The sequence below is a fragment of the Zalophus californianus genome, chromosome 10 (assembly GCF_009762305.2).
Source record: "Zalophus californianus isolate mZalCal1 chromosome 10, mZalCal1.pri.v2, whole genome shotgun sequence".
NCBI lineage: Eukaryota > Metazoa > Chordata > Mammalia > Carnivora > Otariidae > Zalophus > Zalophus californianus.
In genome coordinates this window covers 16135125-16162735 of record NC_045604.1, presented here as the reverse complement: position 1 = coordinate 16162735, position 27611 = coordinate 16135125, and the positions used below count along the sequence as shown (strand labels likewise).

Below are 27611 nucleotides of genomic sequence, written 5' to 3'. Positions count from 1 at the left end.
GTTGGGGGGATGGCAAAATGGGTGAAAGGGAGTGGGAGATACAGGCTTCCAGTTATGGAATGAGTAAGTCACGGAATAAAAGGTACATCGTAGGGAATATAGTCAGTGCTATTTTAATAGCGTTGTATGGGGATGGATGGTAGCAACACCTGTGGTGAGCATAGTATAGTGTATAGAGATGTTGAATCACTATGTGTACACCTGAAACTGATGTTACTGATATTACATTGTGTTACATTGTGTATTAACTGCACTCAAAAAAAAAACGAAATTGGAAAACTGTCAACTTGGAGTTTCTCTTTCTGAGGCTGCATGATATTTCCATCTTCTCTTTCTCTTAACTTGCTTTATTTCTTATTGCCTAACATGGAAAGCAATTCTCAGTCTAAATCACCTTACAGCCTCAGAGTATTCTTGGCCATCTGACCACCATGTCTGTGTGTCTGCAGAAAGAGAGGATCTGAGTGGTTGTTAGTTGGGTGATGGATTTGCTGGTCTTGGGTCAGCTGAAGAGGGGAAGGGTCAGATAGTAGAGATCTATGACCCTAGGTCTCCTTTTTCAGTATCAATTATTAAGTGGTGGCAGATCTTGGAGAGAGGATGTATGGTGATCCTAAAACAAACACTCCCATTGAAGGTCATATCTTTGATATTAGATGGAAACATGGCTAAGGATTGCTAAGACTGTCTCTGGAAAGACCTTTCTTCTTGGCAAAACTGATTAGTGGTCTGATTAACATCCTATCTCTTAGATTTGAAGCAGTCCTGATATCTATATGTCAAAGGAATGCTGCCGAATCAGGTAATTTATTGTTTAAATCTGAGTGTCAGTGACCTTTCAGTCTTTTGAGTTGCTCCTTCCATTTTCTGTAACTCCATTGCTGCTCCTGCATGAATGTCTATGTCCTGATTTCAGGGGTTTTTTTCATTCCTGTTCATATAGCTTTAAGGAGAGGAAATCATGGTACCTTCAGGTAGAAATAGCTAATTTTCGGCCTCCCAACTTTTGAATGTTTTCCAACCTCACTTACTTGCTCTCCTAGATTCTATTTCACTTCCAGTCAAGTGGAAGAATCAAGTGCCAACATTTCTAATTTGAAAGTTATTGGGATGCCATAGCTTGGATCTGATCAGGAAGACTTGCGGATGGCACTGCCAGTCCTCATCAGCATGAACTCCTGCAACTTGCTTCTGTAGGCTTACCCTCTGCCCATCCATGCTCTGCCCCTCTTCCTTTGCAGCCTGTGTTCCAGCCTTGTGACTCAGAGGCCTGGTTACCACACTCTTCTTCGAGGCTTGCTTTAGCCCATGACTTCTCCTTTGTTCAGATTGCGCTTCCATGACTGGCAACTCCTAGCCATCCTTAGAAAGAAATTTGATGTCATCTTCATTTGGAAGAGTTTCTTGATGCCCCAGGCAGTTACTTGCTCCTCCTTTCTGCTCTTTATATTGTTTATGGCATTTTTACATTACATCATGGTGATTTGTTTATCTGCCTTCTCTCCCCACTAGACCTTGAACTTAGAGGACAGAGACTGAGGATATGAAATGTGTTTGGCACCTTCTGGGTGCTCAGTAGGTTTCTGTCAAATGAATAAATGATCTTTTATTTAAATTTATTTTGTTTTTATAAATATTAATTTAATATTGTATGAAAACATTTTATTAGCAATGTGCTGGCTGTTTAAAAAAATATTAGGCAATAAACCCCATTTGTTTGAATCCAGGATTCCATTTATTTCAAGACACACTGTTGTTTTATGTATTCCTAAGAAGAAAAAAATGCTTCCAAGTGAATGAAGATACAATGCTTTTTTATCACTTAGAATTTTTATTTTATATTTGGGAAAAGACATCCTTAGACTTGTATGGGCATAGTGTTGTTTTTTTTTTAATTGTATATTAAGCTGCTGTTTCTGTGCCTTTCTATGTCTACAATAACTTTCCATATCAAGTCATAGTGTAATCTTTTTGAAAACATTTTAAGTGGCAATTAAACTCAACGTATGTAGTAGCAACAGGGTACATAACTCAACCGAAGTGACGAGAGTGTGAATGGCATTGATCGAGTTTGTGCAAGCACAGGAAATGACAATTATATAACAACTGCCACCTTCAGCAGGTGTAAACTTGTTAGATGCACGTGATTTCAGAGATGGAGAAATGTGAAAAAACGTTCATCATAAAAATCAGTGAGATTCCTGTTCTCTGTTTTCTGAGCATCCCTCCTGAATAGAAAAGGACACGCTATGATAAAAAGCCAGTACATAACTTCTAGTCCATTGACTTTGGCCAAAGTGACTTGCTCTTGGTGACAACAATGGTACCAGAAAGCTAAAGCTGGCCTGGTTAAAAGGCTGCCGAAATACACTGCCACCCAAGCTATGCTGGGACTGGCAATGGCCCAACTCAAAAACCAGACCTAAGAACTCACGAATGTTGTTGTGAGGATGGTAACAAATGGAAACCATTGGGACTCTGGCTGTGCACACGTAACTGTTCTGAGAGACACATCTGGCCACTACCTCCAGTGGCTGGGGCTGTTCCTTCCAGTTATTCTCAGCATATGTTCTTGATGCTTTTCCTTCTTTTCCCAAAGAGTTTTTCAAAGGGTTACAACAGTGAGTGTTTAGTATATGGCAAGCACTTTCTAAGTGCTCTTTGTATTTTAAGTTGTTCAGTCCTTAAACCAACCTCATGAAATAGACAGTTACTACCTTAATTTTTCAGATAAGGAAATGCATGCAAAGATGGTTGAAGCAAATTGTCCACAGGGATAACTGTCATACAATTATAAAGGGACGAGCCAGGATTTGAGTAGAGGCATTCCAGTGTCTGTTGTCTGTACTCAAACTTGGAACTGTGTTGGGTATTGCATCAAATTCTCCTTACCACCCCCACAAGGACCACCAGACTTTGGAAGGTGGAAGCCAACCTATATCATATCTTGATATAGATATTTTCTCACTTCTTTTTTTTTTCGCAGGGAACCAGGAAAGGTTTGCTCTGCTCTTTGGCCTAAGCAATTTGTTTGTGTGAATTCTGCTTTCTGGGGAGTCAGGCTAAATGGTCATCTGAAGGGAAATAGAGAGGTTGCTTTTCAAATAGGCACTTTTTTTTCCCTGTAAGTCAGGAAAAGCACACATAGTGAGTCAAAACTGATGACCCTTGAGGCTAAAAGAAAAGATATCATAAAGGTATACCACTAAGAGACTTCCACAACTTACTTGTAAGAGGCTCCAAAGGGGTTAACTGGTTATCAACAATCGGAACTCAGGTGATTTAGACATATACCGGTGGTACACTTAAGTAGTTGTGGAATGATATTGAGCTGCTGCTTTGAAAACATTTGAATATAATAGGATTTAAATTTTCTTTTTTCTTTGGATTTTTCAGTTAATATTGGAATTAAATTAAAGCATTAAGTCAACCAGCTTAGTGTAAAGCAAATTATGTTAGGTTCACCATTGAGGGCTTCGTTATGGAATATCTATTGACTCAAGCTTATTAACTTGTAAATCCTCTAGTTTTAGATTATGATCTATTGATTATCTGCTTTTATTTGAGTTTTAAATGAATAAACAAAAAGAAATGATCATGGTTTAGTCATTACACCTTAAGAGAAAATGTACTTAAGCCAAGCACACTTAATTAAAAATAAAAACAACTTTCATTTTTTCTGAGAGCTAGAAGTTCTGGTTCTTATTTTCATTTAGGCAAATCAAATATTGATTTTAATTTCACATAACTGTTTTTAATAGACATTTGGACAAAACAGGAAAAAAGTTTATTACTGAGGATAGAAAGTGTTGAGAATCTAGATGCTTTAAACAGTCAACTTATCATCAAAAGCCCTGAGTTCAAGTTTTGGCTCTGTTACTCATACTAGGAAGCCCTTAGGCAAATTATTTACTGTTTCTGAGTCTTGGTTTCTAACAATATCTTTCTCATGGACTTTTGTGAGGATTAAACCAGATGATCTTTCCAAAAGGGCCTGGCGTATCGTTGGTACTCAAGAAAAGTGCTCTGAATCAGATCCTTGCTAATAGAAGCAGCTAAGGAAACATGGGCTTCTGTTGATTTCAAAGGGTAATTGTTTAAATTTGATTTTATGCTTTGTTTAAAAGCTCTCATCAAAGAAAAGTGCTGAGATTGGTTTATGGTCTGAGGGTCAAATCCACAGTCAAATATTTATTTAGCATCTACTTTTTTCTAGCATGGTGCTAGGCATGAAAGGCAGTGGAAAAGAAGTAGAAAACATGCAAATCCTGGATTTCAGGAACTGCAACCCATTAGGAATGGAAGACTCACATTCATGAAACCACACAGAAAAACACAAGGAAACAACCACTAAAGGGGTATACATAGGAAGTCATCATGGGCTTAAGCATTCGCAAAAGACTCCACAGAAAGGATGCACTTTAAATAACAATATGTAGGAACTGTACAGTAGGAGGGTAGCATTATATCAGTCAATGCAAGATTTAAGCAATTAAAACATATCTAAAATTCATTTAAAAAATCTTACAGTCAAAAGGAATCAGATATTGACCTTCATATCTGATGCAGAAATCCCAGAAGACAGTGGGTAAAAAGGCAGGGAGGGAGGGCATCTTTTCAACACAGTAAGAACCAAAGACTACTTTGCAAAAATTTTATTTACTGTAACCAAGACTCTGGAATCTGCTTATTTAGAGATTTAGAAATGATTCCATAATAGTTTCACTGAACGGAAGGTAGAAAATTGTTGCCTTGCTATTTGGACTACCTTGTGCAACTAGGCAAGGACACAAAAAAAGAGCTTAGACAGGTGGCAGAGGTGATTGATAAGAAAAAATAAGGATGCTATCACATCATGAAGCTTGGGAAGCTCATGCATGAGCCTAGAAATGTTTCCCCACCCCTCCCTTTTTTGACCACCTTGCCAGGCTAATGAAAGACAATTGCAAGCTTATGAAGACAAGACCACCTAGAACACAGATCCTTCAAAAATGAGTTTGGCTGATCTCATCAACCAAACAGTCCCAATTAGATAAGAAAGGGAAGTCATAAATATTACCACTGGTCTCTTGACTTATGGTAGAGAAATAAATTCTATAAATGATACTGTTTTTGTTTTTTGTTGTGTCATGTATATCAATATTCATTCTCTTCTTTTAGCCCACTCTTGTATATGTGACATGTTGGAGTGTTTACTATTTAGTTTTGGGGCTATAGATGATCAAAATTGGATTATGAAATAACTAGAGAAAGATGGGAGACTTATCAAGAGCTCCTGGGCTTGAAGCTGGCTTTTGTAATTGGAAGAGGCTTATCTGGTTTGCCTCGAATGTGGGGACAGTTTGAAAGAATATACAGGAAGAAATGAAGGCTGTTAGATAGCTTGGGGGATGCGCTGGCCTTCAGGGAAGACTTCATCACCAGTGTGCGAATGATATAAAACCAAAGAACAGTTTTGGAAACTGGGAAAATATATTACACATCTGATGGTTGAGACTTATATTCCCAAGCAATGAGCATTGACCTGTCCAAGATGCACCAGTGATTGAACATGACCTTTTGAAATCCTGCGCTGAAGGTCAATGCACATGCTGATGGGTCATGGGAATTAACTGGACCACCCAGACTCCTGAAGCCCAGAATCTGAGTATACATCCCCGTTCCTGAATTAAAATTCTTCTCCTAGTTAACTGCATGGTTTTCTCCTTTCTTCCTAATCTCTGTGCCAGTGTCACCCTCTTGTGAGGCCTTCCCTGGCCTCCCTACATTAAATATCACCCTCCCTGTCCTAACAGCCCAATGCCTTCCCCACTCCCACAACCGGCCCCTAGAACATTCACCTGACTAGCCAACAGAACACCTCTGATCCCTCATCGGTGATTTTTTCCCATTATCATATATTTATATATTTTCCCTTATCATATATTTATATATCAGACATATATACACATATTTAATATATATTAAAATGTAAAATATATACTTATAAAAATATACATAATTATCTTGTTTACTGTCTTTCCCCACTAGAATAAGAGCTTCAAGAAGGAAGGAATTTTGTCTGGTGTATTCAGTGCTGTATATCCAGTTGGCATATATTAGGTGCATGCTGACTGTGTAAGTAAATGAATGAGTGAAGTTCTGGATCAGTTGCTAGAAAGGGAAGAATGGAGGGGTTTACAACATGGAGGAACTGGAAATATTTATCTCATTTACTTACTTGCTTCTAGCACAGAGTGATAAATTACAGTTTATGGTTCCATGCTAAGTGGTTTATGTATCATATTATCTGGTTTTAACTATACTATCTTTGCAAACATGGGTGACTTTCAGGATTCCTGAAAGAATTAAAAAACATGGTTCAAATATCATACTTAGAAGTCATACATAAATGCAGAACAAGTAAATGGCCAATTTGATACTTCTTACTTTTGGTGCAAGCTCATAACCAGCCACAGTCTGAGGTATAAACACTCATAAGCCAATCCTATTACACCAGAAGTTGACAAAGAAATTTGAAATTATCAAGGAGACCACTTGGAAAATGGATTGATATCCAGTGTTATTAATGATGAATTTTTCAATAAATGTATATTGTGCCTTGAGATACCAGCTAATGATATTAGTTCATGATTAACCAAATATCCTATTGGTAACTTTATTCATATCTACACTTTTTAAAATTTCTATTTTCATAGTGTAAGTAACATTTTTTCACTAGTGCATACTTTATAATCTATAAATAAGTAATGGAGATGTGTGTTCCAAAAGTTATTATTTATAGGAGTGTGCATTCTGAAAAGTTTGGAGACAACTGGCTTATGTTAACCTTCTTCCTGTAGCAAAGCTATTATTAAGAAGGAAAACAGCAAAATCATTTTCCTCTGTGAAAAATACAATGGAATCCTATCACTAGCTTATCATGAATAAAGTCTAAAATAAGAACAAATAACTCACTTATGTTGCTGCCTTGTAATTGACAAAATCCAGGACTACTTTTTGGAAGATAAATGCTTAAAGATAATTTGTAAAAAAAAAAAAAACTCATCCCCTTGACTAATTTCCCAGTGGGAAGTACTGACTATTATTGATAAAAATGATACCGACGGTCATTGCCCAGATGGCACTTTGAAGAATATAGTTGGAGACAAAAACCCTATAAAACGTGCATGTCACAAAATCCTACTAAACCTCTATTATGCAGTTGGGCTATTATAACCAGTTACACTGTTACATTTATTTTATTAGTTCTTTTGAATAATTTGATTTAAATTCTCCGTTAAAGACTAGAGTGAAGAAGAACAAGGCAAACATAAGTGGTTCAGCAAGGTAAAAAATATTTACACAGCCTCTCACTCCGGTGTTACTTACAAGATTGCAAGTAATCAGTTACACTGCAAAAGGTAGTGTGCTGGGAGGGAAGCAGGGTGCTATGGGGACACAGGGCACTCCCCATCCCAGGGAAGCGATGTTCAGTTATCATAGTGACTGTCATCTTAACAATTGTGCAAGTGCATCATTCACTGTGGGTGACTAGAAACAGATGAAGAGGAGCTGAAAAATGGGAGAATTTTCCTTGTCTCATGTCTCTCCGATAACTAGGCAGACTACAGAGCATGAAAGATGAGGGCTACCCAATTCAAACCAGAGCACGTAGTTACCATCTGGGCATTTTAAAAGTAGGACACATGAAGTGCTCAGATGTATCCCCCAACAGGGTGCAATAATACAGCAGTAAAAAGAAAACTGCAGAGAACTATGGCCACTTCCACACTTGCAATCATTCTAGTACAGGAAGAGGCAAGGATTTTCCAAAAACCTTTTGCTCAGGTTCATCTTAACTGCTCCCATGTTTGGTGCGCGGACGGCTTCCGAGCTTTGGCAGTCCTACGTGGTATGTAGGCATACCCAGCAGAGGGCACTCTCCTCATGGAAAGAAAAGGGCTGGACCCTTGGGGACGGAGCACTTGGCTTGAGGGCTCAAAAATGAAAATATTCTGTAGAACACACACACTAAAATAGTCATTTCCTTTCAGAAACATTCACTGCTGAAACAAATATTGACTTTTAAAATGATGTATTTGGCTCTCAAAGGTACCCAGTTCAGTAATTTCTTTCGGATGCTGCCAGCTGGGGACCCTTAATTTTCTGAACAAGAATTACTAAGTTATTCAAGAGTTAGGAAACAAAGAGCCTCAACACTACATGTTTTCAGATCTTTGAAGATGAGAGTTCAGAATTTCTTATTTCTGGAAACCTCTATCAGCTTCTGTAAATCCTCAAAGCATGCAATCTAGTAACTCTACCTTTAGTAAGTTACTGTTCTATCAGTTAAAAAACCCCTCAAACCCTCACTCTCTTCTAGCTTCTGATGTACATTTTGCAATGAGAGAGAACATTATTAACAGGAACAAATGTCAGATATATAGAAACATACAATCTTTGGTCACAAAATGAAAATGCATGAGTTAATATGTTTAATACACATATTTTAATGGAATTTTAATTATGTCGATAGGTCCTTTTATAATCCTGACTAAATTCTTTCATATTTGCAAAAATGAGTATTTACAAGATCAAGTAAATTCATAGGTTTCTTATTTGCTGGGTTGCAGCTTGATGAGTAGAGAGGCTACAAAATGGCATCGCTTGTAAAATGAGGCATCGAAATATCCTAATGAAACTAATAATTGCTGGGAGTAATTTAAGGCTCTCTTCCGGCCTCAGGAAGGAAAGAAACTAAGGAAATACAAATGAGAGAATTAACAAGAATACATTTTAGGAAGAAAATTTAGCAAAGTGAATCTTTAAAATTTAAATTTCCATTTAAATTTCTTTGCTTCCAGATGAAACTCCAGATACATTTAAGAGGGGATTCCTCCAGATTTTTTCTGGGATTCCCCAGAGAACTTTTCTTTTGGTCTCTCTTCATGCATCGTTTTTTATTCTACTCCTTGTTAAGAATTCTTATTAGCCAATCTAACCATTCAATTTATCCTGCCTATTTTGTAATGAATAAATAGCACATACTGTTAATTGGCCACCTGGGGTTCAAGGAGGGGAAATACGGAGTTGATGTCTGAACACTGTAATGTGCTGACAACATATTGACCACACTCTATTTCACAAGATTTAATATCAAGGTTCCTTGCCCTATTCACCCCTCCCCACCCTTGCTCCATTTCTTCACTGTCTGTGAGACTAATATAATTTTTTTAAAGTGATTTATTTCTAACAGATGTGATCAGCCAGCCGCAGGGACCTGGATGCACACTGCCCCTAACAACTTTAATTTCTGGATAGAATAAGCATATATTCCACTAATAAATAATTATCATTCTGTTAAGGAAAAAAGAAGCCAAGGCCTGAGGTATGATGACCAGGTCCTTCTGGGCGAAAAGGACAAGTAGATGGGCTCTCCTGAGGCCCTGACTATGCTCAACCTAAATGTGATAATTATTGTATTTCTAGAATGTGGTAGGTCACAAAGGGACAAAATTAGTCATGGTTTAATGTGCACAGCAATATTTAGGAAGCTAATTTTAAGTCTACATTAAGTTTCTTGTAAATCAGAAATTGCACAAGGTGACATCAGAAAAGATGGCAGCATGGCTCCTGGTATAGAACATGGCCAATGAGACAGTAGCAGAAGAAAGATCCAGCCGACCTTACCTCCAGCTCCTTAAGCGCTCTTGTGGCATCTCAAGGGTAGGTGTTGGGGGTGTGCCCTTATGGTCGGTGCTCTGTGTTTGAATGCTGATGAGGTGGCCCCAGGCAGTGGGTCCACAAAGCCTGTGATGATATGACCAGTTTACCTAATGAGGTTCGAGTTGTGACCCAGCACCGTCTGCAGCCACTTGAGGCACCACCTGAACACTGGACTTTAGGTAATATTTTAAGTGGCCGTAGTTTCCCAAGTTGAGCTTTGGAGAAGAAGTCTCCTCTAATTTTTCCAGCCAAGAATTTGCCTTTTCTTCTCCCACTCCGGCACCTGGACTCTTGGGTCAGCTGCCTTAAGACCACATTCTGTTGTTAATAGGATTTGCTAAGTAGCACATGGTCTGGGGAAGACTTGTTAGGGAATGAAGGGTAAATGAAAAAAAGGACAAAAATAGTTTTTCTTCAAAAATAATTGTCTCTTCAGACAGGACCCGATGATGTCTTTACGGAATGATTTTCTCTCCGTCCACCAGTTTCAGACCATAATAATCACCATTTCCTGAGTTATTTACTCTGTTCCTGCCACTCTATGTGGTGCTGCATCTGAAGGAGGCATGGCTAGGCTTGGTCTCCCCAGGGACATGGTGGGATGGTGCCAAGCCATCTCCAGTTCATGTTTGCCTGCCCCCAGACCCATGCTCCTGACCACCTCTCTCCACAGCTTTGCTAGACATCTGATGAGATTATTTTGAAAGAAGCTGCTTTAATGTCAACCCAATAAATGGAGATAGATCAGAAGAATGTCCCCCTCTCTACCTCCTAACACAGAGACTCACCACCAGATGTTTAAAGCCAGGCTTCTGTTTCCTTCCTTGAGAAAATGTCTGGTCCACTTCCCTCCTTCTGTTCAAATTCTACCCACTACTTAAGGCACAGACCTCTCCCAGGTCTTCCCTGAAATTTTCCATCCAAATGACACTTTAATTCTTTGAATCTTTCATAAGGTGTGTACTATATTTGTATTAGACAATTAGTCATATCATGCCATGTGGTTTCTCTTATGGTATTAAACTATCACTTGTGGCTTTCATTGATCTTTAGCTTTTCTAAATAATATCTTGTTTCCTCGAGGTGGATATTTCAAGAGGCAGCACTGGGTAGAACAGACTTTAGAAGGAGAGAGACCTGAAATTGAATCACAACTTTGCAATGAGTTGTGTGACTGTGGTCAAGCAACTCAACTTCTCTGAGTTTCTGTTTTCTCATTAATAAACTGTAGATAATAAGACTGTACTAAATGGTTATTAAGATGAAATGAGGTGTCATGGGCAATGTAGCTGCAGTGTGTTTTCTGGAGAAAATTCTCAACAAATACTGCTTAGAGATTGAAATCAGAACATATAAATGATTATACCTCAATGTGATTTATCTGTGAACACAGAGATCTCCTCTTAGGCTAAATTATATGGCATTACCAAGAAATTGGGAAAAAAAATTCTAGAATATGACTGTAGTTTGAATAGAAACAAGAAACCATATGCAAGTTACCTGTTGCTCATTAGAGATTTTATCAACTCATTATTCATTTATTCATCATACAAATGTCTGTCTAAAAGTGGCATTGTTCTAGGTTTTGGGAATCAGGGAGCATAGGAAGCAAAATCCTTGCCCTCAGGGGGGTTATATTTCTGACTGGAGAGACAGATAGTAAATAAGACAAATGAGCCAAAATGTATACTTCTAGATAATGTTAAATATTAAGGTGAAAAATAAAGCAGGGGAGAGGGACAAAAAGTGTGTGGGGCAGAGGAGAGGAGTGAAATTATAGCTAGGTAGGCCAGGTAAGGCCTCCCCAAGAGTGACAGAAGGTGACATTTCAATTGAGACCAGAAAGAAAGGAAGCCAGCTATGGGGATTCCTGGGGGGAAGAGCTTTCCAGGCAGAAAATGCTCCAGTCAGCAGATTGCCTACACCGGCCCTTTGTGCCATGAGGACATACCAACTGGTCCTCACTGACATTAATGCATGTATATAAAATAGGATTTTTTTTGCTTCCTGCTGTTTTCTTCTTTTTTATTTTTCACTTTATTTTTTTTTTTTTTAAGATTTTATTTGTTTATTTGACAGAGAGAGAGAGAGACAGCCAGAGAGGGAACACAAGCAGGGGGAGGGGGAGAGGGAGAAGCAGGCTTCCCGCTGAGCAGGGAGCCCGATGAGGGGCTCGATCCCAGGACCCTGGGATCATGACCTGAGCCGAAGGCAGACGCTTAACGACTAAGCTACCCAGGCACCCCTATTTTTTACTTTAAAGGGCAAAATATACCCTAGGCTTTTTCTCTTTGGGGAAATAGAGAAGAAAAAAAGTGCTAAAAAAAACCAGACAAATTCCCCCCAGGAATTAAAAGTAGCTTTCTTTCAAATTATCTATAGATATCTATATCTATAGCTGTATATCAAATTATGATAAGCTTTTCTTCTGACTTTACCATAAACTATGTTTCAAACATCTTAGAAGGCCAAGAGGTTGGAGGCATGGTGTGATAGTAAAACATGAATATTCTTATGATCCACATGGACATATTTTTTAAATGCTGGGGTGTTTTCGTATGATGGGTCCAAAAACATCTGAAGGGTTCAAGTCTCTCTCAAATATTAATGGTCTTTTCAGTATGATGAGCTTGAGTAAGTGTCCTCTTAGTATTGTGCCCCAAATAGCAGGACTTCGAAATTTTCTTTGAAAATTGAAAATATAGTGCCAATTGTACATTTAATACCACTCGTCACCATTAAGGAAGATGGTGGGGTCTTGCTTTCCGTGCCGATAGCGCTCTCGCAAACATGGTGAACGTTCCTAAAACCCGCCGGACTTTCTGCAAGAAGTGTGGCAAGCACCAGCCCCACAAAGTGACACAGTACAAGAAGGGCAAAGATTCTCTTTATGCCCAGGGAAAGCGGCGTTATGACAGGAAGCAGAGTGGCTATGGCGGGCAGACTAAGCCGATTTTCCGGAAAAAGGCTAAAACTACAAAGAAGATTGTGCTGAGGCTTGAATGTGTTGAGCCCAATTGCAGATCTAAGAGAATGCTGGCTATTAAGAGATGCAAGCATTTTGAACTGGGAGGAGATAAGAAGAGAAAGGGCCAAGTGATCCAGTTCTAAGCTTCATATTTTGTTAATATTACGAAGACAATAAAATCATGAGGTTATGTTCAAAAAAAAAAAAAGGAAGATGGTGGGGTCTTCTCCCGGCTCCGTAGCAACAGAAACCCTTAAGAAGGTCAACTTCTATCCTTTCCTTTGGAACCGGTTAGCTTTCTCCTCACCTGGGACGAGATGTGTACGTTGGCCCACTAGGACTTGCAAGACTTGTTTAGAAAACACGGCTGTTGGGACACATGTGGGAATTAGAATAAAGAACGGGACGGGGCTTTTCTCCCTGGACAGCTTCCAGAGGGGACCGTGCTCTTGATATTACCGAGATAAAGAAGAGTTTTTAAGACACTTTCTATTTCCATACGAGTTCTTTTGTATGCTGGGTTGCCTGCCATTATGTTTATGTAATTCTGACAGTGTTCTTAATGACACACTAACAGATTGTAAAACACGCTGCTGGCATTTACTTGTTTTTTATATTTTTAAAACAATGTCCTTCATGTAACAGTAGTTAAGCGCGGCAGAAGGACATCATTAGAGCCATGGTTAAACTGTAATTTACACCATTAGGAAGGCAGGAGCAATTTTTATTGCCTGGCAATTTTCTTGCTGAAATATTTGGACCATATGGCTCAATTTGTGTAATAACCTTAATTTCTGCACCCTTCAGGTTTGCCTCCATCTCCTACGGAATGGTAAAATGCGGTTTAGCAGAAAAGGCAACTGTCTATACTTAGAGAGTTGAGATTAATAACATGTCACGTCCTGTTTTTGGTGAAGGAATTCGAATAGCAGCCAGATGGTATCTCTACAAATAACTGTCAGGGGTCTTGATCTAATCAATACAATGTATTAATACATCTCCCTTTGCTGTTTCTCCAGGGGCCAGTGCACAACATCTGGAAAGAGTGGGGGGGCCCGCCAAGTAGAAAGCCGATTCTTTTCAGAATCAAACTGAGCCCAATTAATTTTTCATGTATCCTTGATAACTGTTTCATAATGAGCTATGCGTCTTGACGGATTTGGGGTTGGCAGAGCAGGCTGCCCCTGGTTTCTATCCCCATTCAGTCCACTTATAGAAACCAACCCATTAATCAAGCTATCTGGCATAAAACCTGAATCTCAGCTCAGCAAGAGATCAATAACCATCCTAAAAAAAAACACAGAACCAGCCACTAATGGGCACAGGTATCCAGCCATGACACTAGTAATTGCCTTAGCAAAAATAAAACTCTGTATCATAATCACCCAATAGGAACTTATATGATAAAATTCATTACTTGTGCCTTGTCAAAAAGTAACATTTACATCCGTTAAAAATATACTGTAATTTTACTATCTAGACATGGCCATTATCTTTCAGAGGTAGACAACGCACCTTTTTGAACGGATTAAAACTCCCTGATTTTGTAATGTGAATATTTAATAATCCAAGTATCACATAAAATGTTTAAAAATGAGTTATTATGCTTATTTTAAATTCAGAGTACCTGAGGGGCTCCTCAATACAATCTTTAGACCAACCGCACGTGACATACAGTGAGCCAGCTGTGCTAAGAACTCTGATGTGATGTCAGATTGGTCAGATTTCTTCACTCTTTGGCTGGCTTAATGGCAAGATTTACAATTCAAATCATAAATTCTTCGCACTTTCCCAGTGGCTTTATCTCAAACCCTTACTCTTTTACCAGACTCAAACCAGTCATTTCACTTCTCAGTTTGCAAATCTCTTTTGGCTTGGCAGGGATTTCTGCATTCCCATTCCTTCTGAAATAAGAGACCCAATGACTTTGTCTATGCAGAGGAATTCAGAGCAGAGAGGGAGAGATGGAGGAAACCCAGGGCATATATTATGAATTTATGGCCTGCTTGGTAAAACATTCCTTTGTGGCTCTTAGACAACAGGTGGAAACCTGTTTTGCCCTTATGAGAGTCCAATTTTGATTAGAAAAAAAGTCCTGGGAAAGGCTGCTGTTGAAACAGTCCTTCACTGGCTGATCATCTGATCAAACCCTGCCAAGATGATAGAAAGGTCTAAGGAATCATCCAGGAACTTGAAGGTGATGTCACATTCATCTCTTCTGACAGCGGGACTAAGAATCATGATGCTGTGTTCCTTCAGTCAGTGGTTTGTGGTTCGGCAGGATGAGCGCTGGAATCAGGGGTACGAGTGAGGGTCCTCCTGGGTTCTTGGAAGTATGTGTAAGTACAATCAATGTCTAAGCCTGACCAAATAATTGCTTATCATATCATAATTTGTCTCTTTCCTTATTTGCTTCAAGAACACCGCGAGTCACAGAGAGAAGAGAGTATTTCTTCTTTCTTTGTATCTGTTGTAACTTCTGGGCACAGTAGGTTCTCAAAAGAGAATTACATGAATAACTGATTCACGGAAGAGTCCCATGATATCTCTTGGTCTTGATCGCCACGTTAGAGTTTATGTGTCTTGGTCCTCAGTTGCAAATAACTCATAATTTTCACACACGTGTGAGATTTCAGAGAAGCAAGTAGCACAGATTTTCAATTTTCATTTTGTTTGCTGATGTCCAGTGTGGATAAACAGAAAACACCCTGATAATGGTGTGTTTATAGTGGAGTTGCATAACATCGAGCAAGAAAAATACTCAAACAAATAAATTACGTGACTAAATAAAATCTGAAACTTGGGGTCCACAATATGTGGCATCCATAATTTTCAACTTCTGTCATGCCATTATCAAAATGGTTAATTTATACAAGCCTAAACGCTCTGTGACAAAGACAGAAGAGAGTTGCTGTCCGGGGGCCTCCGGAGTCACAGACATGATCAACAATGCTAGCAGTTCGAGCTTAGTTAACACCCGGCTACAGCACTAACAAGATGTTTCACCTTAAAAATTATATCGAGATAAAAAGATTCACTTGCAAACCCATCACATATGTATTCACAGGTGGTGGGTGTGGGTCATTGCATTTGGATTAAAAAGCAAATGTCTCTCTCTACATGAGAGGTCACTAGCTGGAATAAGGCAAAATCTTTTCACTGTTCGGCATAATTAAAATATTCCAAGAGTGGTTTCAGTAATTTAAAAATCACAGTATTGTTGTAATATTTTTCTAGGCTTCAGGAGCTCACAATTGTTTGGCCCAATCAAATCTGGGAACACTAGAGAAGTTATCACCCATCAAGGTAATTACTTTCAAGTTGAAATAATTACTCTATCAATGTTAATGGTCTTTCAACTTCAATAAAGCACTCACCTGCCGATAATCATGGCTAACCTCTTGCTCTAATGCAATTCCCTCTCTATTTAGTAGGTTATATTACAGCCGTTACAGTGGTCACTTGTCCTGAACAGCTGCTGAATTTCACTTTGATCGGCTGTGAACCATAAAAAAATTGGTCATCTGTGTATGATTTCCCCCTCACCCATAAGCCCTTGCAGAGCTCAGGATATGATCTCTTGGCTGTAATAGGGTACTTTAAGGGCAGCCATCTTGTCTCAGGTAGTGGCTACTTTCCACTTGTGACAAGAGCACAGTAGTTCAATTAACTTCTGCCCTTCACTGCCATTTACAGCTTGCTGTCTCTGCTAAATGGCATATAGCCTGAGTTTATGGCCTGGGCCTGTTACCGTGTGGACAAGTTCGTTTTATTTTCATATATGTATTTAACAAGGTTCTGTGGCATTCTTAGGTGTCTTTACAATTCAGTTAAAGACAACAACAACAACAATAACATACTGGAGTGAAAGGGCAAATAGCCTCCTCACCAACTGCCCCTCATATACCACCGACAGGCTGCTGTTTGGCACAGGTGAAGCAGGCCGATGCCAGTTTGGCAGAATCTGTGTGACTTGTGAAGCATGTGTGTGTGTGTGTGTGTCTGTGTGTGTCTGTGTGTTACCAAAAGATCTCATGTTTTGCTGATAGCATCCCAGATTGGGAATGGGCAGGGTCCACTGAGCATCATGGTGGGTAAACAGAACTGCATCTAGAGAGGTAATCACCTGACGAGGATGCTTGGAGGGGCAAGACTGAGATGTTATGGTAGAAGAGGAAATGGGTCAGTGCTAAACCTTAGGGACACAAAAAGCATGTTCTTGCTCCAGGTGACTTAGAAAAGAAATAGAGCCCAATCCAATACTTGAGACATTACCTGGAAATTAACAGTGTGGTATCAAGAAATACTTAAATTTGTAAGCTCTGAATTTTGTTGTGAGGAGTGCTTAAAATATATAAAACGTAAGGGTTTTCATTCATGACCAAACTAGTACAGTTGCTTTATGCAAATCAAAACTTTTTCTACTTTTGTTCATTTCTTCCAGCTTCTGTTAGTCCAAATAGTAGGACTTCTCAAGTTTTACATCCTATTTACATTGCCATTTACAGTTTCTAAAGTACTTTGCATATGCATTAATATATTTAGCCCTTGCAATAGCCTTGTGAGTTAAGTAACATTTTAGTTCATATTTTACAATCAAGGAGGAGGACAGATCTATTTGAAGTGTAAGAACATGATCATTTGAGGAGGAACAACATGTGTGAAGAACCTAATGTGGTCTGCAAGCAGAAGGATTCAAGATACACTTTAGAAGCAGAATCCGTAGGATTCAGTGATAACTGGACATGGAACTAAGGAAGGAGGAGGACTCAAAGATTATCTGGCTTGAGCAACCAGAAAGATGATAAATCCCTTTAGTTATGGAACAGGATGTATTAGGGAGTAATAAGTACAGTTTAGAAAAAATAAGTGATAAGTAACTCTACTGGAACTGCTAGACATACCTCTACAGGACTTATAGAGAGAAAGAATCAGCCTTATACCTTCAAGTCCACCTTCCTCTGAAGATCTATATAAAACAACCTATATAGGAGAAGATCCTGGTTCATGAAAAGCAAGTTGAAGAAGGGAATTCTGTAGAGAAGCTTCCCCAGGTTATTTCCTTACTACTTGGGAAGAAGGAATGGGGATACGTCATACCCCTCTCTCAAGGCATAGGAGCCATATCCAAGAGAACAACTTGAAGGAATTGAGAGGTGTCTGCAAGAAATGTAAGATGGACAATCTACTCTTTTCATGAGGATTGTTACTGAGCTGAAGAGACTCAGGGTAATTCTGATGCAGCTACTAGTGTGGAGAAGCATCTTCTGAGATTCCTATGTGATCCCAAGATATGGGGGTCATGGCTTAGTCCGGAAGCTGTTTCCTGCTTCTTATTTGATGAATTCTGAAGTTGGGAAGCTGGCTGGGTCTCACCCAGCGTGGTAGGTCAAGTATAGAAGATAGGGCTGGACAAGCTGTACTTTCCTTAGTTGGTAGAATGAGTTTTCCCCAGCCTTGGCGGATGTCAAGAAAAGAATGAGTATTTTTTTTTTTTTTTCAGTGAAATAGGACCTAGTATTAGCTGACTGCTCAGGAGATGAGAACCCAGAAGTAAAAGAGGTTGTGGGGTGAATCTCTGGGGGGCAGTAACGGTGCAAGAAACTAGCCAGAGAGTGTGTTGCATCAGGGAACATAGAACATGGAGCTTCCCATGCAGGATCTCCATATAACCCCACAGGAAGCACTGGCAGTTGAGTAAGAGACAGATTCATGAGTAAGGCTCTGCTCCTTTTTGTCTAATTCTCTCTTTTCTTCCACAGTCCTGGGGACATCAACAAGAGAAGAGGGGAACTAAAGAAGAGGGAAGAAAATAAACAAAATAAACATGTCCTTTCTTTTCTACTGCAGATCTTTGAACACAAGTCAGGCTTTAGACTAGATTTTTTTTTTTAAACACTCAAAATGAAATGAATCCTGATTACCAAAACTGGGCTGGTCCTTGTCACTGAATGTGGCTGGAAAACCATAGGACCTGCCCTGGAAATCAGTGATGATTGAGCAAGGGAGTCCCGGAGGAAGCTTGTTGGAATAAAGTGGTTTGAGAAAAATAAAGTTCTCTCTAAAAAAGTACTTATATGAAGTTCAAGAAGACTTATGTGGTTTGCATCTCTAGTAATATTGAGCACAAAGCAGATCCCTGATACATATTTGTGATTGGTACCATATTAGAAAAATGGGATAAAGGTAATGCAAGGCTAATGAATGAAAAGTTAATGTCAGACCAAAGACATCATTACAATACAACAAAATGGGTCACACGAATAAGTGGTTATTGTTTTGTGTGACATTTATCTACCTCTATTTTATGATTTTATATAAAGAATGAGTAACACAGTTACATTATAAAATGTGAAAATCTCAGCTCGTAGAACTGATATAAAAAGTACAGTAATTGTTCTTATTACCAAATTTTTCTTCATTTTGGAAAGATAGTCACTGAAGGAGTCCTTACAGATACCTCGATCTCCTAGTGCATTTCTATTGTCTTGTAAATAAGGGGAGAAAAGCCTAAGAGCCATCAAATTTTAAGAGCTACAATTAATTAAGATCATATGTAAAGAGCAAAATTTTACATTATACTAAACCAAAATAAAAATGGGATTAAAAACAAATTAATCAGTTTACTCACAAACTCTCCACGATACGGCAATTATGAAGCATCTCATTTCCCCCCACAGATCTACTTAATGGTGAAGAGATTTGAGACAACCACAAGAGAAAATTTTGAATACTTCTTCCTTGACTTTGGGCAAGGGAGTTTGGCAACTAAAATCTAGAAACTAGAGTTTGTAATTCTGGATTTTATTTCCAGATTAGAAGCCAACTTTTAGTGACCCATATAATTTGCTTACCCCTCAGCACCGTATGCTTGATTCTACCCAGAGAGTGAAGTACCATCTATCTTTCAGGGTACTGGGCAAATGTATGATCTGGGCTTGATGTTTCATAACCCTGTGGGGTAAGCAGGGATATACTGAGAGCACAGACTAACAGGTAAACCACCTTTGCCTTTAAATCCCAAGTTATTTCTGCCAGTGCGATGGCAGGTGCCAGTGAGAAAAAGCAAACAAATCTGAATGGTGGCAGCAGTATCGCCAAGCTCGCCAGGAGTGTTCCCTGTAAATACCACCATGGAACTCTTGCATGCCAAGCAAGGCTAAATACACTTTCTCTCCTGACACTGCACAATTCATCACAGAGCTAACTGGGAAGGGAGTTTAAGGACTTCTACTTAGAGCTTGTTTTCAGTAGTGGAGAGTGTTGGTCTGAAGAGACCCTAGGCATCTAGGTATCTCTCTCTTCCCCTTAGAAGAACCTACTTGGGAGATGAAACTTTTCATGAAATTGGGAGAGAAGCTGGTGATACATTAAAGCCCACGCTCCTTCCATTTCTCACCTCCTGCTGCCTCTGCTGCTGCTGCTGCTGCCAACACATATGCTCTCCGCCCCCATGGAGGGCCCCCATTGCCATTTCTCCATCCATTGCCACCATCGAGAGGATTCATGCATCCATTGCACCTGTTTTATGTGGCTCTCCCAGCAACGTCCACCTGTCTATAAACAACTCTGGGGGGATGTTGGGACAAGCCAGGGATGGCACCACATTATAGGCAATTTATTGGTGGCCCTTCATGCAGAGATAGGATCCCAATAAACAAGAGACTAAATGAGACTGTTTAGTGATACCTCTTGCAAGTCTGTGGATTAAACTGCAATCCTTCAATTGTGAGGATGGATTCTGTGCCTCACCAATTGAAAATGTAGTTCCGTTGCTCTGGAGAATTTTTAGCCAGAGTGGTCAGTGAAACAAAAGCTCGAAATATTCCCTAGGGCAGGCACAGACATGGAAGAAGACAGTAAAAATGTTTAGCTAGTATAGGAATTAGAGAAAAACTAAGTAGAGCCAGGAAGACACTCAGAGAGAGAGACTTGAAAGGGAATCATTAGAACTTGAGCAGCAGAAACTCCGAAGCAAAGAAACTTAGAAATCTGAAATGCCCAGCAGTAATAAAGTGTGCCTCAGACTTGATTACTCAACTTCCCCTTCAGACTCTGCTCTGCCCAAGGGCCCAGTCTCATGGTAGCCTTCAACAATACAGTTGACTGTAGTATTGGGTATTGGCATACTGAATACAGTGCTCAATGACTACTTGCCAAATTGGATTGAATTGTCAATAATCTGTTCTTGACCCTGAAGGTTCATTGCACTGGCTTAGAGAAGTCATGCTGTTCTGAACAGGAAGGGATGGACTTAAGTGACAGGAGGAAGGATTTGGGTAGCATAAAGAAACATTCTTCTCTGATGGCGAGGAATTGGAATTACATGGTAGAACCCCCTTCTTTAAATATCTTTTTTTTTTTTTTAAAGGCTCAAACACATTCTCTTGGGATATAGGAATGTGTGAAGCTCAAAGACAATAGTTTATTTTTCTGATTCTTTTCTTTCAAAGATGTCAGCCCATAAAGAGTCATAGTAGTTTCCTGCCCTGGAAATCTGGCCTACTAACCACAATGTCTGAACACTGGCCCGACTGCTCTATGGAAGATGTCCTTGATTGCTTAACAAGCTCAAGTGGGGCCTTTCCTAATGACCCTAATCTTTTCTTGGGATTCTCAGGGACAGAGATCCAGATGGGTGGGGAGGGGGCACTCTGAACATGCACACAGATGCAAACAAAAAAATTGGGTGCAGAAATATTAGTGTTTCCTGATCATTCTGGCTATTCTCTTTAGCATTGCACAAGGATTAGTCTTCAGAAAATGGAAGAGCACAGCAACACTGGGCTGCCAGGTGGGAACTGTACTGGCAGGGCGCATGGATAAAGGGCCATGTGATGCTTAAACTTTGGGGCCAGAGGCCTTCTTCTCTTTTAGGAACTTTTTAGTGTGATAAAAACAGAACCTGGCAGATTAAATACAGGACAGAGCTCATTGTATACTTTAAATCTTGTGTTGTGAGATGAAACTACCTATGAAGGAATGATGTAGAGGCTATTCCACAAGAGAATTCCAACAAAGTTGTTTTAGGAAATTAAATGTTTGGGCTCAGGCCTCTGAAAGCCATTTTTTAAAATCAGAGGTTTAATTATTGCAATATTAGTGCCTTTAATAAAAATATATTTAAAGTATGTCATTCAGAAAGCCCTTGTCAAGGGTTTTTCAGTATTTTTACTTTATTTTTTAGGATTCTGCTTTCAGGTGGAAGTTTAGAACATGAATTCCAAGGATATGGTGAGAAGTTATAGATTTCTCTATGGATCACATATCAACTAAAAACGATCTTCTGCACTTAAGAACACCTCTTCTAAGGTTTATAATGAAGGCTCTAGGAGGATGTAATATGAAAGATAATTACATGTAACATAAAAAATAAAGTACCAATTCCGAATTCTAAATAAAATAAAGATTAACATTATCTCTTTAATTCACAGACTGCTTATTTTTTAGTCATATGAAAAAATTGAACATAAGGACAGGGAGAAAATATTGTACTTTAAACTATTCATTTACAACTATTCTTTCAGAGTTTCATTACAATATGTTTGCTCAGTATTATTTAGATATTTTGATAAATGTTATACTTTATAAGATAACCTTCAGGTATATTCGGGTGCCTAGATTGGTAGCATAGAAACATGGTTTGCTCTTTGAAAATAATGCTTTATGCTGTTTATTTTTTCTTATTGTGAGGGATTTTCATATTTAGCAAGGTCTTGGCACATCTTAAAAACTGTATGTATTTAACTGCTAAGACCACAAATTTCATCTTCTCCATGAAGCCTCTTCAGTTTGAGGGTTTCCTGCTGACATCTCAGAGCATTTCTTAGCTAACACTTTTGGTAGATGATATTCTCTCTTGTATTGTGGTTTACAGCTGGTAGATGGTGGAATTTGGGATCTGAATCACCATGTGGTGGAAATTATAGGCTATAATTCGCTACTTCTCTTACTTTTTTCTTATGTTCAATTCTCATCTCTGCAGTATGATAAAAGAGAAAGCTCCATGATACAAGAACCATCCTGTTTATGTATCTCCCATAGAACATCAGCCTATGCCAGGTGAAAAGAAAGCTCTCAGAAGATAGTAGTGAACTCAATTAAATTGTATTATGGGCCAGAGGTGATCAACCCAGAAAAAAATCACCACTAAGTTTTAGTGCATGTGATATCTATATGATCCAGATAGATAGATCTAGAAATTTAACTTAATTTTTTTCTCAAAGAGCCAATAATATCACATCTGTCTATATCCATATCTGATCTGAATCTGTATCTGTCTAATTTTATCTATGCTTCATACCCATTAGGTATACAGAGACACATTTAGTATCCCCATTTAATGGATTTGGAAATCACACCAGAAAAGAGTCACTTATTTGCTTGAGGTAATACAAATTAATTGTGGCCTGCAAACTGGTCTCCAACGTCCCTTATACTCAGTTCAATACCTTCCCCATGACTACATTGCTCTTTTTCACATGTGAAAGATTTTAATGTATTTAAGCTCTAACTGAAGAAAAATGATAAGCTGGATAAAGAATCAATTTCAACATATTAACCAGATACTCTAAGCATCTGTTACTCTTTTTTCCTAAGTTCTTACCATCACAGTGAAAGCATGCACAGTAGAGATGTTAAATGTTGGATCATCCAGTCTCTCTTGGTAGACCACATGGTACTGGGAGATAATGCCGTTGGGCAATTCTGGCTTTGTCCAGTTCAGCAGAACTGAATGAGCACTGGTGGCTTGTGCCCAAGGTGCCAGCAGAGATTGAGGTGGGGCTTCCAGGGTTCGTGCTGATGACCACAGACTCTCCACTGAGCCCCTGGAGTTGTGGGCTCTGACTCGGTATTCGTAGAGTGTGAAAGGCATCAGAGTATCTGAAGCATCAGTGAATTCAAGGGCTCCTTCTGACCAGACAAACAAAAGGGACTCCTCTTCAATACCAGCAGGACGTCTGAAAGGAGACCAGGAAGGCAATCAGGGATAGCTGTATGCTTGAAAAGAAGGTTTGCACGTAGAATAAGAAATTGCTTTTCAGAAAAATTTGTTATTAATTCCACTGCCCCTTTCTGAAGGGGCATAATGAAGACCAGATGGAAGAGTATACAAGAGGCCTGACTCAGGATCATTTTTTTTAAGTGTATTTTTTAATATATTTGGCTAATCATATAGAAGGAATATATTTCATAGAAAACATGGAAAACACAAAAGGAATAAATACATTTAAACAATGCAACACCACCCATAATTACATCTTATTGTATTACCTTAGAAATTTTTCCTTAAAAAAATTGCACATGCAATATGTAGAAACACATACATTATTTAAAAACTTTAAAAAAATCAGAAGCATATATATAAGTACTATTAACACATTAAAAATGTGTGGATCTTTGTTTATGAATATGTGTGTAAGTGTGTGCATATGCATATGCATTATATTGCACAATTTTATTTTTTGCACAACTGGAAATTATACTACACGGAATTATTAGAAGTTGATATTATTGGGAATTCTTACCCTTCCATAGTAGCTGGGTTGCAGTAAGTATTCCAATTTGTTTGTCTCCCTGTACCCACGTCTATTGCTAATGTGCTCTCAAACTCACTCTGAACTTGGCTATATGACTCTCACTGGTCATGTATGAGGAATGCAGAGCCTTGAAAAGTGTTTGCACATTGAGAGTGACCCTCTTACTGCTCCTAGAACCACAAGATCTTTGTGTGAAAAAATCCTGGCTAGCACACCGAAGGATGAGGAATGACAAAGAGAAGCCCACGGTTCTAATTCTCTTTTACTTGCACAATGTTATTTTGCATCTGTTTCCAGGATATTTAAAAAAATGTTTTAAATTCACATCCTGCATGTCATGCATTTTCTCCTCATCTGAATTTTCTCTTCTTTAATTAAGTCATTACCCTGCAAAGCAAGGGCTGTTCTTTCTTGTATCCATCAACAAACTTTTTATTGAGCACTTAATATCCACCACACCTTGCACCAGGGGTAGAGGTACACATTCCTTCTCTAAAGGAACTCATGGCTGAGTCGAGAAGATAGAGCTAAATGCAAATAAATGAAAATAACATGACAAATTATATGAATTTGTTCTAGAGATCTTTGAAGGGCAAAAATCAAATTCCTTTTATTTTAAAGATTTTATTTTTTTATTTGAGAGAGGATGAGATAGAGAGAGAGCATGAGAGGGGGAAGGGTCGGAGGGAGAAGCAGACTCCCTGCTACTGAGCAGGGAGCCCGATGCGGGACTTGATCCCAGGACTCCAGGATCATGACCTGAGCTGACGGCAGTCGCTTAACCAACTGAGCCACCCAGGTGCCCCTCAAATTCCTTTTAGATGTCTTCTCCAAGACCTAGTAAAATTCAGAGTATGCTCAAAAAACCCTTTCAAATGCCTGAGAAAGGGATTCTTCAGTCCCATCTGTAGATTTGACTAATATAAAAACTAAGGACCATGCATACTGTTTTGGTACTCAATATATAGAGCATTAAACATCTAAGCAAGAGAAACGGAATTGTCAGTTGTTAATATGGCCCCAAATAGTTGATATTTCATTTGGAACAGTTATTTGCTTACCTGGATGTAAAGTCATGATGCAAAAAATAAAAAAAAAATGTTTAAAAAATTAAACAAAGATCTGGTTAGCTGCAGACCTAATCAGAAGGGGAAGCTCCTGATGCATCGTGGTTGATCTACTTCTGTATTCCCAGCATCTGAGCCCCGTAAATTCAATAATCTCTTTGAACAAATGGCCAAAAGACGTGTAATTCCATGGCTTTCTGCACTTTTGCCTCATCTCTATTAACTCTTTTTAACCTACTAGGGTAGTATTCTAGGTTGGGGAAGAATATACCCAAGAAATGACCCTCTCCTACTCAGCTTCTGCTCTGTAGTTGAGAGAGACTGATGGATAAGGCAGAATTTTCCAGGCCGTTAGGAGTATTTAATGAACATGCTCTTCAGATGCCAGGATAGTCACATGCTGCCATATCAGATTAACCATCAAAATGGAAAAGGTTATTAAGGCAAAGTAAATGACAGTACCTCTCACAAAAAGGCAGGATATTTAAAAATCTCTGGCTTTGGGAATTTGATGATCCTCAAGTTGATAAATCACAATGACCTAAGCATAAGCAATGACAAGCCTCCTGCTGGAGACTATAGAGGCTTCCTAGATACCTCTCAGTGACCTGCAATTATGTTTCGGCAACCCACCTCATTATTCCTTGCTACCATGCGTGGGCCAGATTCTGCACTCAGTGTCGGTTTGCAGGGTTTGGCCTTTGTACTTGCTGCAGATACTAGGTACCAGGTGTGTCATTGGGAGGGATCCATTCTAATGAGGACCACAGGGCTCACGGCCAAGGACTCCTCTCAGTGAGTTTTTAAAAGGTGTTTGCAAGGAACATAATACAGCAAACAAACATAAACTTCTATGGGGAAATAAAATTGTCTATTTTGTCTGGCTTCAATCCTTCTATGACAATTCAATTAATTTTTATTAAACTCTCATGAATTCCCACATTGAGGTGTAGCTGTGGTTGTGACATTCTTTTAAAAATTGCCCGAAAGCATGAATTTTAAAAATCTGTGCTATGTGAGAGATTAAATATTATGTTAGCTTCAAGTTTATCCACCAAAACAATTAAAGGATGCAGCCTGCTTAAGTATTTCTTACCCCTATTGAATAATCAAAAAATTAACATTATGTTGAGGTAAGTGCTCCATCTGTGGTGTTAAGAAATAGAATATCTTCAGGTCTGAATAAACTTTGAACAGAAGAGTTTAAGTAGATCACAATTATTCCTAATTTATTTAAGATTTAGGCTTCAACTGTTCATTTAACTGGAAGTGTTTCCTCCTGAACAGTCTGTTTAGGGAAATCACATTTTCAGTTCTCTCTGAATAGCCAAATGGTTATTCTATGCTTAAACTCATTTAGGAGATACTTCAATAATGAATGCCCTTTGAGTTAATTTAAGGTTCCTTAACACTAAGAAGAAAACAAAAATGAGTATTAAAACTATGAACCATGTATTTTAAAAGATTCATACTTATGTTTTCTTACTGTAGTATAACCTTAAAAAAACAAAAACAAAACAAAACCCAAAAAATTCACTATCCCTCTATTCCCTGCAACAGTTCTCGGTGTTTGTCTTCAAAAACAACCAAAGCAAAATCCTGTAACTCAGTTCATTTCCCATAGCAACTTCAGATTACGAAACTGCCACCCTCACCTTATGAGGAATAATAAGAATACTGATTTAAATCCAAAATCCAAAATACCTGATACCTGTAGTGCAAGGAGCTAGGTTGTAGGTCTAGGCCTACAACCACCTGATTAGATGACCTTGGGCAAAACTGACCTGTGCTCTCTAGTTTCCGTTTCACGTTGTAAACTGCAGTTAATAACCTTATAGTGTATAACGTCCCAGCATTTCTGTAAGAATTACATCAAATTATGCACATGAAAATCACTGGGTTAGACATAACACATGATACAAATGAAGTTACCATAGAAATGGCATCCAAAGCTGCTTTTAGGAAGACAGATCCAGCAGTCGTATAAAGGCTGCGTTGAACGGGAATGACAACAGGTAGTCACGCAGTGAAGAGGTCATCTCAACAGACCACATGAGAATAAAGATAGATCCTGAACTACAATTGATGGTAGAGGAAATGGAAACGTGTGGTTTACAAAATGCCATGGGAAGGCTGAATCATTCAGCTTCGTGGAGTGAGTACTCTGGTGTTGGGGGAGGAGACGTCAAAGATCATTCAAAAGTGTTAAGACTTTATCCCAGTTAGAACGGTAGTGATTTGCCATGCAACTGGCCTATACTTATCACTCCAGCTTCATGTTTCAGAGTTTTATTCCATTTGTTATTCCAGTCATAATCAAATTCTATT

At 38.8% G+C, this 27611-nt stretch overlaps 2 protein-coding genes across 2 annotated transcripts in view; one reads left to right on the top strand and one right to left on the bottom strand.

Annotated features, from left to right (window-relative positions):
- The window catches only part of USH2A (usherin), a 717806-nt gene that overhangs the window by 70458 nt on the left and 619737 nt on the right, over positions 1-27611 (bottom strand). Inside the window, exon 60 of the mRNA XM_027612135.2 lies at positions 23283-23637. Within this exon, the coding sequence (XP_027467936.2) occupies positions 23283-23637 (355 nt within the window). The remainder of the gene's footprint in view (positions 1-23282; positions 23638-27611) is intronic.
- LOC118355990 (60S ribosomal protein L36a) lies at positions 12471-12819 on the top strand. Its single transcript, XM_035721977.1, has one exon. The coding sequence runs from the start codon at positions 12499-12501 to the stop codon at positions 12817-12819; it is 321 nt and encodes a 106-aa protein (XP_035577870.1). The 5' UTR covers positions 12471-12498.